General features: G+C 44.5%; 1 protein-coding gene across 15 annotated transcripts in view; it reads left to right on the top strand.

Annotated features, from left to right (window-relative positions):
* The window catches only part of magi2a (membrane associated guanylate kinase, WW and PDZ domain containing 2a), a 66,316-nt gene that overhangs the window by 11,197 nt on the left and 41,966 nt on the right, over positions 1 to 13,153 (top strand). For 14 of the 15 annotated variants that reach the window (XM_061667177.1, XM_061667173.1, XM_061667178.1 and 11 more), the window contains exon 2: positions 4,165 to 4,281. In XM_061667177.1, coding sequence (XP_061523161.1) covers positions 4,165 to 4,281 — 117 coding nt within the window. Of the gene's footprint in view, positions 1 to 2,643; positions 2,799 to 4,164; positions 4,282 to 13,153 lie in introns of those variants that run through there. The other variant, XM_061667179.1, reaches the window with a different exon arrangement.

Genomic DNA, 13,153 nt, shown 5'->3' with positions numbered 1-13,153 from the left:
AATTTTACCCCTCAGTGAACTTGAGGCAACAGTTCACTCATATTTAAATGTTACTGTATTCAATTTACCATGTACAGTAACTCTACTTAACGCAGCAAAAATCAATCAGGTTAGTTTGAATGTTAGCAACAGAGCGTTTTTTTCTGAACTGTGTGAAAAGGGCCAACACTGCACCTACGATTTGGCGGGGTTTTCCAAGATATTACCAGAGGTGACTGGGTGACAAAACCCCATCTCTTTTGCAGAAACTGTGCGATAGGGGCTGAAGAAACAACTTACATTGGAATTCTGTGGAAAGCCATGGTTCGGGCCTACAAAAGCCCAAAAGTGACCATTCAATTGGGCTTTGCACCGGCGTTTTCCCATCAGGCTGTTCTGTGTAACAGGGTCTGGTTGATGGGCAAAGTTGACCCGCAAATTTGCCGTCTCTGATACTGCAGTTTGTGAGAAGAAATAATTCTACAGAAAACAATTTGTCGTCTAAAGGGTGCTTCTTTTGGACTATGGGAGTAAGTCGAAGAACCCACAAAAAAAGAGCCCGGGATCGAACCCTGAAAACGGACACATCGTTAAAACAGCCTTGGACTGCTTGGAAATTCATGACATGTAAATGACAGCTGAGTAACCAAGTATTTCCCCGTTTTGAGGATTAGGTTTCTTGTCCAATTATCCAAACAAGCCAAAGGGGAGGTGTAACAGAAGGAGCACAGATAGAGAAATTCGATGACAAAGACAGCAAAGCCTTTATGCAGCAGTGTTTTGAAGCGGTCCGACCACAATCAATGATATGATATTTGGGGGTTGATGCGGTTTTAAGTGATCTACCAAGTGTCAACGACGATCCAGGAATTAAATGCTCTCCATCCTCCGAATCCTCACCTTTAGCTTCTCCCTGAATTCCGAAGCCTCAACTTTTACCTAAAAGTCTCGGTCCGGTCTGTAGTTTGGCCTTGGTTGAGATAAAATGCGCAGCAACCTTCGAGCCAAGTATTCCCGCTTATAAGCTCGGGTGTGTTCATCTTTGGACACCTGAGGTTGTTTCTTTATGTAGCCATGCTGTGGAGCTTTTCAAAAAGAATCGCTAGCCGGTTCGTGGCCACCTTTCTACTCGAATGCACATATTCATGTAGCTGTTGTAGTCACCTGCTTTTATCTTCAAGGTTCAAGTGAAGTTCAGGCTACCGTCTTTGCAAAGCCCACTCCTACACATGTAAACAACCAAATTTAATGGAGACCCTGCTCCCAGGAACCAGAAACATTCTGGTTAGTTTGCAGTCCGTCCGAATTTATGACTATCCTAACTAGTTAGCAATTAGCATCTTTATTCCCCCCTCCTGAGGCACCAGCTGTTCGCTTGTTTTTGACTTCCGGGCAGGCTGTTTTCTTTCTGGGTTTGCTTCATCATCTGCGGAGTCATGCGCAGCAGTTGCTTAAGGAAAGCAAGTACCGATTTTCAAAGTTGACTCTTGGTGTTTCACTGGAAGTAAAAGCATTGGCGCTTGCATAACTAGTGAACCCGTGTTTATCGCAGGGGATATGTTCCAGATCCACCTGGATTAAGTGAATAACTGCAATGTAGAGAAACCGTCTAAAAAAAATTAAAACAACATTTCTTTCATTCATTTTACCCCTCCCACATGCTTTAAACACATTTAACCGGAAGTATTCCTTAGCGCTTGGTCTCATTCTCTTGCGCTCCTGAAATGGAAAATTGTAAGACCCTCTCGCTTGCACAGTTCTCCGAAGAAGAGGCGACGTGTGCTTGCATTAACATGTTTATTTGTCATTCCCAGTTGAAGTTTACTATAAAACTGACACAAGAGAATTGAACATTGTATAAACTCCAAAAGTCTCACTATCCTAATGCTAACATACCATTCAAAATGCCATGCAAATTAGCATCATGTTATGGGAATTATAAACTTTTAAACAACTGCTACTTTAACACAGAGTCGCAACACATATAAAACAGAGGATACACAGGAATTGTGAATTCACAGGCATCTTGTCGCTTTTAGGCGGAATTCTCACATTTTTCAGGAACTCAAAAACACACCATTTTACTTGAGTTACCAAACATCACATTGTTCAAGTTGGGATGGTATACCAATGTGCACCAACATCGACACAGCACCACCCCCAAATCATGTTCAATTACTAATTTGATAAACTAAATTACTAAATTCCGACTTGCCTGTTCTGTTATCTTAAAAACAACAAAACACGAAAATCTGCAATATAGCAGGAGCGATGAACCACCATATAGCAGCAGGAACATGAACAGAAGTTGGAAATTGCTGAAAATCTTGTTGTCCTTTGGTCGGAACGACTTTTGGAGTAAATGTTGACAGTGGGATAAAGTCGAGACGTTAAGCTGCCGACGTAACACGCAACAGAAACCGATGTAGTACCGTGGCTGGTGGACAGGGGGAGCGTCTGCATCTGGGATCTTGGAGAAGACGATTCTCCCAGCGTGATCGTCTCGCGCTGCCGAAGCATCATCAGCAGTCGCTCTCCCTCACTTCCTCTCCTCGCCGCTTCCCTGTCACTCCTTTTTTTCCACGCTCTCGCATTTCAGCTCCTTTTGTGGAGTGCACACACACACGAACACGGTGTGAGGCGGTGCGAGGTGGGGGGGGGGAGGTACTCGGCTGGTCGCAGCTCGATTGCAGCGAGCATAGATTGAGTTGGGCGACCGGCGAAACGCAGCGGGAGAGATCCGCCGTCGCCTTCCCGCCAGTGGCGATAACTTCCATCGGGAAACCTGTGGAGAGAAGGACACTGACCACAGAAGAGAGGTGCCATTTAAGTGTGTCGTGTTAACGTGGTTGTGATTTTCAGCATGCAGATCGGTCTCCCGGCTCGTCTTTTCTCATGCAAATGAAAATTGGCCATTCGTGCGCTGTTCGCCGCGATTGACTGAGGCGCAGATGCGCTCTTTAATTCGGGTCGCCTTCATTAGAATGCCGCAAATTAGTTTGTCTCTGATGGAGGAGTGCATGTTTGCATCCCTACCTCACATGCACGCCAGTGTTGCAATTTATATCTGGAAACTTAAAAACTAGGTTACCTTGAATAATGAATTTGTGGCAAATTCTGTTGTGGGGGTTTCGATAGTCAGTGTGGATGTCGTGGCTTCGGAGGGTAGAAGAAGACTGGGCTCAATGCTGTCTGAAGGTTTGACGTATCCGCCTCGAGACTTGCCTTGCGGAATCCCTGAAGTCACGTCAGTCAGGCCGCCCTTCCCCTTTCCGTCATTTTACATGTGATTATACGGATGCCTGGCAGAGAAGATGGATGGCGTATTTGTCAGGGGAACCCAAGGGGGGTCAAGTTGATGCTTGTTTTAGCTCACTACTCCAATCCTCCCACCCCACATGCTTCCCCTATCTTCCTCCTCGAGGCTCCCCCCTTGGGATTTGCCCTGGCCTTCCATCTCTCGAATCCCCTACCTTCATTCCTCTGTCGCCCATTGCATTCACTTTATTTTTCCTACGTACTGAGCCAAAATTAACCGGTTCCTTGTGAAAATCCATTCACAGAACTTGTGGAGGCAATGCTATCACTTGCGGGTGATTTATATGACGATATTCCGGCAACTAACACCTCTGCCAATCCGCCAGATGCCAGATTACGGGGCATAAAAAAAATTGGACGTACTACATTTGTTTGCGGGATTTAACCAATTTAGATAGAGATTTCAGTGTGATATGTTTGGCCACATTTGAGACGAAGCAGTGCCTTTCACACCAAACTCCACAAAACAGATGATTAGTTGACGTACGCTGTGACGTACACGATTCTTGTTAGACAGCGACAGTTGCTTTCAACACAACGGAGCGAGACGAGTGTCAGGTGTTAAACTTAAAAACAGCTAGTTCCTGGCTTTCTTTTCTCCCCTTTCAGACAGCCGCTGTCCCTTGTCTGATTCCAGAGAGTTTGCAGGTGGACGAGAACCCTTTCACACAAAACAACAGAGGAGATAAATGGGGGGGGGAAAGCCACCTTTGGCGGGCGTTGTGGGGGCTACTGTGGTATTTTAAAGACAGAAAGAATCACTTTTTGTCTGCTGTTCCTTAAACCCTATTGAGAACTACACTTTCAGCCTTTTGGTTGATTTACCGATCAGGTGTGTGATACTGGTTCACTGTGTTGTTCCTCTAGGAGGTGTGATCGACAAGGACCTGTGCCGCTACCTCAACCTGCGTTTCCAGAAAGGCTCGGTGGACCACGAGTTGCAGCAGATCATCCGGGACAACCTCTACCTCCGCACCATCCCCTGTGAGTCCCCGTGTCCTTTTTGCTCTTGTTGGTTTGGGGTTTTGCTTCCCTCAACAACTACCAAAGGTCCAGAGAGTTGTACTCGGTTTGTTACGTCATGTTGGTTTACTTTGTAAACACTCTTACAACATGTGTTTTAAGGTTAACCGTGCATTATTTACAGTTCTTCAAGTTCTGTTTAAGATCTCTTTGGGGTTGGATACCTGAAACACTGTCTGCTTATTTGGTACCACAGTTGTTTCTGGTTTGTAGTGGCGTGGGGGTAATCGATGAGCCGCCGGAGGGTTGATTTGGACGTGAGGCCTGACTCTTGAATCTCAAGCGTCTGTCTGGCACTAATTTGCCGCATTAGCTGTATCGCAAGAGCCGACACTTTAGCGGTGGAAATGAAAGGTTTGGATGGAAGGCCACTGGGTCTCCTGTGCCTGTGTAGACTTTATCAGACTGCCTTCGTCATTTATATTATGTGTATTCTTATTCTTTTTTTATTCTCATTACATCTTTAAGGGGCTTTGATAGTTGCGGCTTATCTGCATATACAGCCAGAGCCGTGTCATTAAACCCAGCTCCCCAGTGGTTCGCGTTCCTTCGCACCTATAATGGAGCAACTCCTTCTCTTGAAGTCCGTGAACCGTGACACTTTTTCTCCTTCTTGGAACAGCAGAAAGCGAAGCAATAGCACAATTTGTTTGTGAGGCAAGCGTCATATCTCCTGAACTGGCAGATAGAGGCAAGGGCGAACAGTAAGGAGCGAGAACAAATTGGAAAACAAATACAGGGCGAGCAAGACAATAAGTAAATGGACTGCACTGAGAGAGGGTGGTTAAACAGCGCCATAATGAGGCGTCCACAATGGGCCTCGATGCCGCGAGCTGAAAGATGGAGAGACGCAAGGCTTTTTGTGTAGCGCTAGCAAATTGGTGCCAATTGCTGTACGCAATGTGGAACGTCATGTTCACCTCGAATAGCAAATGGGACTAGTCGACCACAAAATGGAAGGCTTGGTTAATAACATTAAAGATGAGAGGTATGTTTGGAGTAAAATGATGACCGAAATGCACTGTTCAATAGTGATAGCATGACAGACTTTTAGCCGTGTACCACAGAAACATCGTAAGTACAGGAACAAGGGGGTCGGATTTCTGAAAATCTCTGACTCTGAACCCTCCTGTTTACTTTGGGGTCCATTTGGCCACATTTGATGTTCAACCCTCCTGTAATGTTTCTCTTGTATGTCCAAGGTGTTCATGGGTCAATGTGATAAAAGATATTGGACCTTTGTTGTCTTTCTTCAACATAGTAATATATATTCTACATCCTGTAACTTGTGGCTGTGTTCTCGTGGGTCAGTTTGACCCCAGGCTGTTTTATCTTCTGTAAAACATGAAACAAATATTTTGAGGGCAATTGAGGTAGTCAACAAACAAACGAAGAAACTGACTCATATAAACTCAGGCAATATATTCTGATGGCCGGGGAAGCATTGTCCAATATGCCTCGTATAGTCGTTGTATCTGCCTGCTTGAAGGCTCTAGAAGTCTTCCATCATCCAAACATCCCGCATCAGATAAATCGGTATCTCAGATGCTTGGTTGTCACTCTTTGTCTAATCGCAACAGCTCTGGGGGAAATGAAAAGAGGATTCAAATAAAAGGGATTTCAGGTTTAGCCCCCCCCCCCCACACACACACACACTCCTCCCTCCTCCCCTTACTTTGCATGTCATCCAATATTTTTGCTATTGGAGCTTAATAACATGCAACAAAGCTGGGAAATCATATCTATTGCCAAGCGTGGGGCTTACTCCAGAAATCAGTCCAAATGTTTGCTATAGGCAAAATCATCTGTCACCAACATTTAGTGTCTTTCTGGAACAACTTGACTTCTTGGAGTTGTGATGAAAAGATAACATTGGACCATGCTTATCTCCAAACTGTTCGCAGACGCCTGTTGATGAGATGTGTGAGATAAACCTCGAGGCTTGAAAGAGAAAAATAATCCAACGATCTGAAGCGCTTCATTGGAACAAACATAAGCGTTGAGTGGAAAGTAGAGACATTTTTTGGGAGGGCGGGAGTTGGCTGACAGGTAAGGGAGGCGCATCGTCTAGTAATCCACGTAGATTTGATGTAAGTGATAGACAGCGGGGGGTGGGAGATGGAGGGCGGGTTGAACAAATGTGCTCAGACCAATAGTGATGTCAGAAGGTTGAATTATTCATGTAAAAGAGAAATTGTGTTATTTTAAACAAGCTGACTCACAACACGTCTCGACCGATGGCAATTGCATACGTCCGTTGATTGAATAACACATGAAAAAAGATTTTCTGTTACAGAAAAACAAATAAGTGAAAGCTTGAATGTCAACCGGATTCAAATGAATCTCTTCAGGTTATTAGCCTGCTCTTCTTCTTTCCTTTTTGTTCCCTTCTTTTGCCTTTCTGGCCCAAGCAAATTAACACAATAATATGTGACCTTTTTAGCTCTGCAGCCACTTAGCATTGTGCGAGGACGGCGTCTAGTGTTGAATAATAACTCTGACAATCGAGGGGTCAGGAGCAGGTGAATGGAATGGGACGCACTCATCACTTGTTGAATGTAATAGAAAATGGACATTGTTGTGCATTTAGCGATCCATTTAGGGGTTGAGGGCGCCGTTGATTGTAGGCTGGAACGTCCTTGTCGGCAGGGCCAAAGTAGTTTGATTGCAGGGTTAGGCTGATAGCGAGTTATGGAGTTTAGGATAAGTGGTTTGGGTGTAAAGTGTAGGGAGTTAGTGTGTGAGGGATTAGCGGTTTGGGTTTTAGGGATCGTTTCTTTTTGGACTTTCCGGCTCGGAGGTTATGGGTATGAGGGTTAGGGTGTTAGAGACAGGGGATTAGGGTGTCAGGGGATCGGGATTTTAGGGTTAGGGTTTTAGTAATAGGGGATTAGGGTTTTAAGGATATCCCAAAGGTCCCAATTTGTTCCCAGGAACTTGAAAGCGTACACGCAACTTGATTAAGGGTTGTCTTGCCCAACCCATTATTGGATAATGAACCAATTGAGGGGTGTGTCCCAAGAGTTTTAGCCATCTCATCTTGTGGGTCAGACTGTGAGTTAATGGAGTGTTTGATTCTCTTTGGGAGTTTGTTTTGATTGCCGGGGTAACCGGTTGTGCAGCACTGAGGCTGCTTCCTAATGAGATGGAGCGTATGGTCCATCTGTCCACACACACGTTATTGGTTTGATCATCCTCGAGTCTTGCGGCGGAAAGCGAGAAACGCACACTTTGCCTTTTTCGCTGCATCCTCCCAGTCGATCTGTTTTGCGAGAAACATAATCCGACTGCAACAGTTTTTTTCCCACTCCCCTCTTTGTTTGTTTTTATTAGCCAGATGTCTAATAAAGTAATTAGCAAGGTAATAAAAGACTAACAGCTAACTCCTCCACTATCCCTTAATATACGTAGCAATCCTAGAACCGGAACTGGCAAAGTTATAGATATGTGTGTAGTTAGTGATACTTATGAACGTTACAAAGGGTTATTGGGATCACAAAGACACCTTTAATCAAAAGCTCAATTTCTGTCATGCATTTAAGCTGTCCCCTTTCTCTTCTCACCCTCATTGGAGGCATGGTGCTGGTTTCCATGGCAACCCTTTCCTCTCCCCGCCTGCGTCAAAGGCTCGGCTGCTAAAACTCACTTCTTTTTCTTTTTTTCCCCCTTCTTCCCTGCATACTCCTCCATGTTTGACGCCCCCCTCTCACCAGTCAGTCCAGGGTCTTCACACTATCGGAGCCAAAGTGGGTGGCCCAAAAAGTAATTCAGGGCAGCATCCCCATAAACACAAAACATTTAGATCAGTCCCTGACCTTTCGTCTGTTCATCCGTCATCATCAACAGCTTTGCTAAAGGCTTTGGTAAAGGTCGTGAGACCCTGGTTAGTGTCCCACCAATTGCAAGAGACGATACCCTGCCAATCAGAAGTCAGCCCTCCTTCCAGACGTCTGGCCTTGTCACTGCAGTCAATCGATATCATAAGGAACGATAATCTCACACCCTTTCATCATATGTCATTTATTTACCTAAAGGCACATGTGACACCTGAACTAAGGATCCCTGTGCACTTCCAGCCTACCAGAACATTAATTTTGTACATTATTCACCCGCTGAGTACGGACGGATCTTAATGGATCTCGGTTCCTCGGTGCCGCTTTTCCTTCTCTTGTCGTGCAACAGAAAGACACTCTACTTACTGTTCAACAATGCATCCATTAGGAGGTAATGACGGTAAAGATTAGCTCCTTGGCATTCAGGACTATATTCAAAAAGGAGCCATGTGGAGACACTCGAGGACCCTGGTCACGTTGAGGAAGCTTGTGGACCATTTCCACCGTGAGATGACCGCCGTTATCACCGTTGTCGCCATTTGTCGAAAAATCCCATTCAAGCTTGGACTTTGTATCTCCGCTGCTGTTAAACTTCTGCCCTCTCGCTACCATTTTTCCATTTTGGACGATAGCACCAGGATGGTTATCTGTGCTTACTGTTTAGTTTCCGACTGAACTAAAAGCGGTAGCTTTATCTTGGGACAAGTAAGTGGAAAGGCAAGACTTTGACTATTATTTAAAGGCAGCAGATTAAATTTCAGGGGTAGTATTCGGGGTAAATTAGGTGGAAGGTCTTTGGGTCAGTTTGTGTAGGTCTAGGGATTAATTAGGTTTTTGGTTGAGGGGACAGTTTCAGACTCTGAGTAAGTGTAGGGGTACAGTTATCTTGAGGACAATGCGAGGGTATGTAGGTGAGGGTTTAGGTTTGGGTTTAGGTTTACGTGGGTAGGGTTAAGGTTTACGAGTGGGTAGGGTTAAGGTTTATAAGTAGCTCAGTATGTGGTTTCAGACTAAGTGTAGAGGCCTGGGTAGGCTGAAATTAGGGGTAGGTCAATGGTCGTCTTTAGGTTTATGGCTGGCTTTGCAAGTAGTTTTAGATGTAGGAATTGGGGTAGGCCAAGGTGTACAAGAATCTCAGTTCGTAGTGTAGGGTAGGGTTGTATGGGTGAGACGAGGATTAGCATTTAGGGCTGGTCTATCATTAGCTTCTGTTGGAGGGTTAGATTCTGGTCTACGTGTTGGTTGGTGTAGGGCTACGGATTAGAGTTTTGGGTAGGTTTAGGTTTGATAATGGGGTAGGTTTAGGGTGATGTATACCTTATTGGATAGATCTAGGACTGAGGAATGGGTTTTAGACTAAGTGTAGATTTTGGGTTAGCGGTGTCTGATGTAGATCTTTGGGATTGGGATAGGAGGTACAAGTTTCTTAGTTTAGGGGTGTTGGTGACAATATAGGTAGGTTTAGTTGTAGGGATTCGGGTACGTTTAGGGCTATGCGTAGCTCCGTGAGTAGGTGTAGGTCTGAAGGATCGGTTTCAGACTAAGTGTAAGTATGTAGTAGGTTTATGAAAAAGATGGACTAGAAATCCAAGTGTTAGCAGTCACTCTACCCCTCATGCATGCATTTTTTTTAGTCGAGTTGGAATTTGAGGTACGATATTGTACTTTTTTGCCGTTTGTAATGCTAGTTCATTCTAAATGAGGCCAAGCTCCGAGGGGTTTGTCACCCAATACAGTGTCGCAAAGCTGCCAAAACCTCACTAGCATGCTTAATGAACTTGCATATGTGCCATTCTGGACGCAAGCCCAGTCGTGATGTTCCCCATGGCTGCTAGAGTCCACATAGATATAACACCAACTCCCAGGTGTTTCTCTAAAAAGTCCAACCAAGTGGTGTCTCGTGTGTGCAGAGGACAAAGAGGGATGCTTGATTTGGTCCACAGAGCAGCTCCGGAGGACCAGACCAGCGACGGCTTTAATATTCATGGTCAGCGACTGCACTCTTTTGCCCAAAAGGGCGTTTTTATTCTGGCCAACATTGCCTCCCTCTGAAGTGCGCACACATGCACACAGACAATCTTTCTATATTTATATGCTCTCGATTAATCGGGATATAATTAGTCATAGGGAGCATGGTAATTACACGAGCTGTCATGTAAACACCTTAATTGTATTTCCGACCCATATCTCACTTATTATTGATGGAAGCGTTGCACATTTAGCATCCATTCATCCATTTTGTCGAAAGGAAAACTGCTTTTCTGGTTGTTCTCATCCATACACAAAAATTATTATTATTATTTTTTTTTATCTGGTTCACCACAAGGTGCCACAAGGGCGTACTAAAAAAGTGTATGCGGTGAATTTAAAGTGCTTATTCTGATTTGTGGTAGAAATCTTTTAAAACCGCTAAGAATTAAATAAAACATCAGCCGTCGCTGCCTCCTGTCGGTGGTTCAGTAGGCTTTGGAATGACACAGTTTCAGCGAGGGGATGGAAACGGGCTGCGAGGCCATCCAAGAAAGAAAGAAGGTCCCTCGGGTTCTAGTCCTTGGAGGCGGCCTCGCTGTCACAGTTGTATCGGCTTAGCAGCATTCCCGATGTTAATTACTGAGACTCCATGAGGAATTGTCTCAACTCCGACGGTAAGCAGTTCTCCAAGCCTTTTCATCTTGAAAATTGGCTGAATAGACTGTTGATCAGATTTTCTTACGGAAAACGTCAACCGGCCTTCTGTGCACTACTTGTTTCAATTTTCATGGCAGTCCATTTAGGCAGCAAACAATTTGGGTTTGAATTAATTGTACTCCCGTTATTACAATATTTGCCACACGGTTGTAAGAACAGAACCCATACACGAATCTTTACTGTCCTTCTGTTCACAACCTGTTTCAATTTTCAAGGCAACCCATTTAGGCAGCAAACCAATTGGGTCTGAATGAATTGTACTCACAATATTGCAAATGTCAAAATATTTTGTACAAATTGGTCCGACACCAAATGCCACTGTTTTTCAAATCTTAAAGATCTCATTTTTTTTTGCTACAGACCCCCCACACGAAGATAAAAAAGAATCTGACATTTAACAGTTTTGGTCTTATGTGTGTTGTGCTCCGATAATCTCAACACAGAACACGACACACACACACACACAAAGATTCTCTTCTGCCGCCGATCTCTAAAACCGAAGAAGAAACATTGCCGGATATGCGCCGATCTTTGCGTGTTTCCGAAGGTTGAGCTGGAGCTGGGAGCCTTGTAAAATGGCAATGTCCTAAAAAACTAAACAAATTGCTTTGGAAAACACTTCTCGCCATCTGGGGAACCTACTTTTATACAAAAAAAAAAAAAACATTGGGTAAGACATGTTTGTTTTTATTTACTGTTGTTTCAGTGATCGTCACTTTCGGCCGCTTCTTTGATTGACGATATTCCTTTCCACTTCAGAGTTCACAGATTCACGATTTGAGAGAAGTCAGCTTTGCCCAAACACTTGAAGAGTTTTGGCCGGAAATATTGAACACTTTTAATATTTAAGATCGTTGGGCCCGACCCGTTTCGGACCGTATTATCGGGACAAATCCACTCTTGACACACCTCAGTGCTAAGGATATAATCTTATTGGATAATCTTATAAAACATAAAATAGTCTGGTGTTTAAAGTCCTTGGTCGGGAAGGGGCCAAATAGCGCCAAAGCGGAAAGATTTTTTTTTGGTCTTAGTGTTAACTTCTACCACAGACCATTTAGGTAGGAAACAATTGCAGTCTCGAAGTAATTAGTTTTTATGCTTTCCATCACTTTTGGTCAGAAATGCAGCGACTCAGCATCCAACGATGTGATTTTCAATAGCCCTCGTTGCGAATCGTGGCCCTAACTCGAATCGAGTGTTGTTAGCGCCTAAGACTTAACAAACTCCCCGCCGCTTTGGCCTGATTTGCACCGTCCTACCCACTGAATATCCACGCAATTATTTATCTTGCGAGATTGAAATCTTTGCATGTGCTCTGCTCTACTTCTTGGAGGAGTCTGGCTCACGCAGCCGTGCTGTCAGAGCCGCGAATGTGTTTGACCAAGCTGCTAATGAAATATTCCATCAGAGGTAGGACCGATTTGATGTGCAGCAACTGGCGATGTGTGACGATATCACGATGTCAGTCAGCATGTAGCAAATACTCCCAGTCATCAGCGCTACTTCGAAGGGAGGGGTGCTACGACTGCGAGGCTCAGCCCAATGGAATGAACGACACGGGGTGAAAGTTTCAACGTGTTTCATAAGAAAAGGCTTTGAACATTTTAATCCAGGAAACCTCTTTTAGCCAATCCGTCGCGTGACGTTCGGCCGATCAGTGCCCGCCCGAGCCATTTGTCTCCATGGCGATTCGTTGCGTAAGACATCACCTCTCTTTATGTGTTTTATCGTCTCTAATATCCCGCCTGCATATCTCGCAGGCTCTCTTGGTTGTGCTGCTCCCATGGGGCTGATTAAAGTTTCATTTCATCTTCAAAGACAACGACCTACGGTATAGTAGCTGGAGCAGCTGTTGTGATTTAAAAGAAAGAAAATCCATATTTAATTTTTTTTTTATCATCTATTCACTTGTTTTACTTTTCATGACAGTCCATTTAGGAGGCAAACCAGTGGGGAGTAAATGAATGTACTCAAAATACTTGTGGCAAACCTGTTTGAACAATAAATGTCCTCCTCCATATTCCACCGTCCTCCTTTTGTACTTGGACACGGGCCCATTGAGGCAGCAAACTGGTTGGGTCTTATTGATTTGGACTCACAATAGTCACGAATCACGGCCACCATGTTCATATGTACTGGTCCTGCACCAGACTCCACCCTCTTTCTGTATACTGCCTGTGTCACTTTCTACCGCATCCCATTCAGGCGGCAAATCATTCGGGATTGAATTGACTGTGCACACAGTATTGGCGACAAACAAAATGGTCCTTCGCCAATCCCCACTGTCTTCCTCTTTAGTTCTACATCTA

This window comes from Phycodurus eques, chromosome 22, assembly GCF_024500275.1.
Source record: "Phycodurus eques isolate BA_2022a chromosome 22, UOR_Pequ_1.1, whole genome shotgun sequence".
NCBI classification, from domain to species: domain Eukaryota; kingdom Metazoa; phylum Chordata; class Actinopteri; order Syngnathiformes; family Syngnathidae; genus Phycodurus; species Phycodurus eques.
The sequence above is the reverse complement of the archived record's forward strand: the minus strand, read 5'-3'. Positions and strand labels throughout refer to the sequence as shown.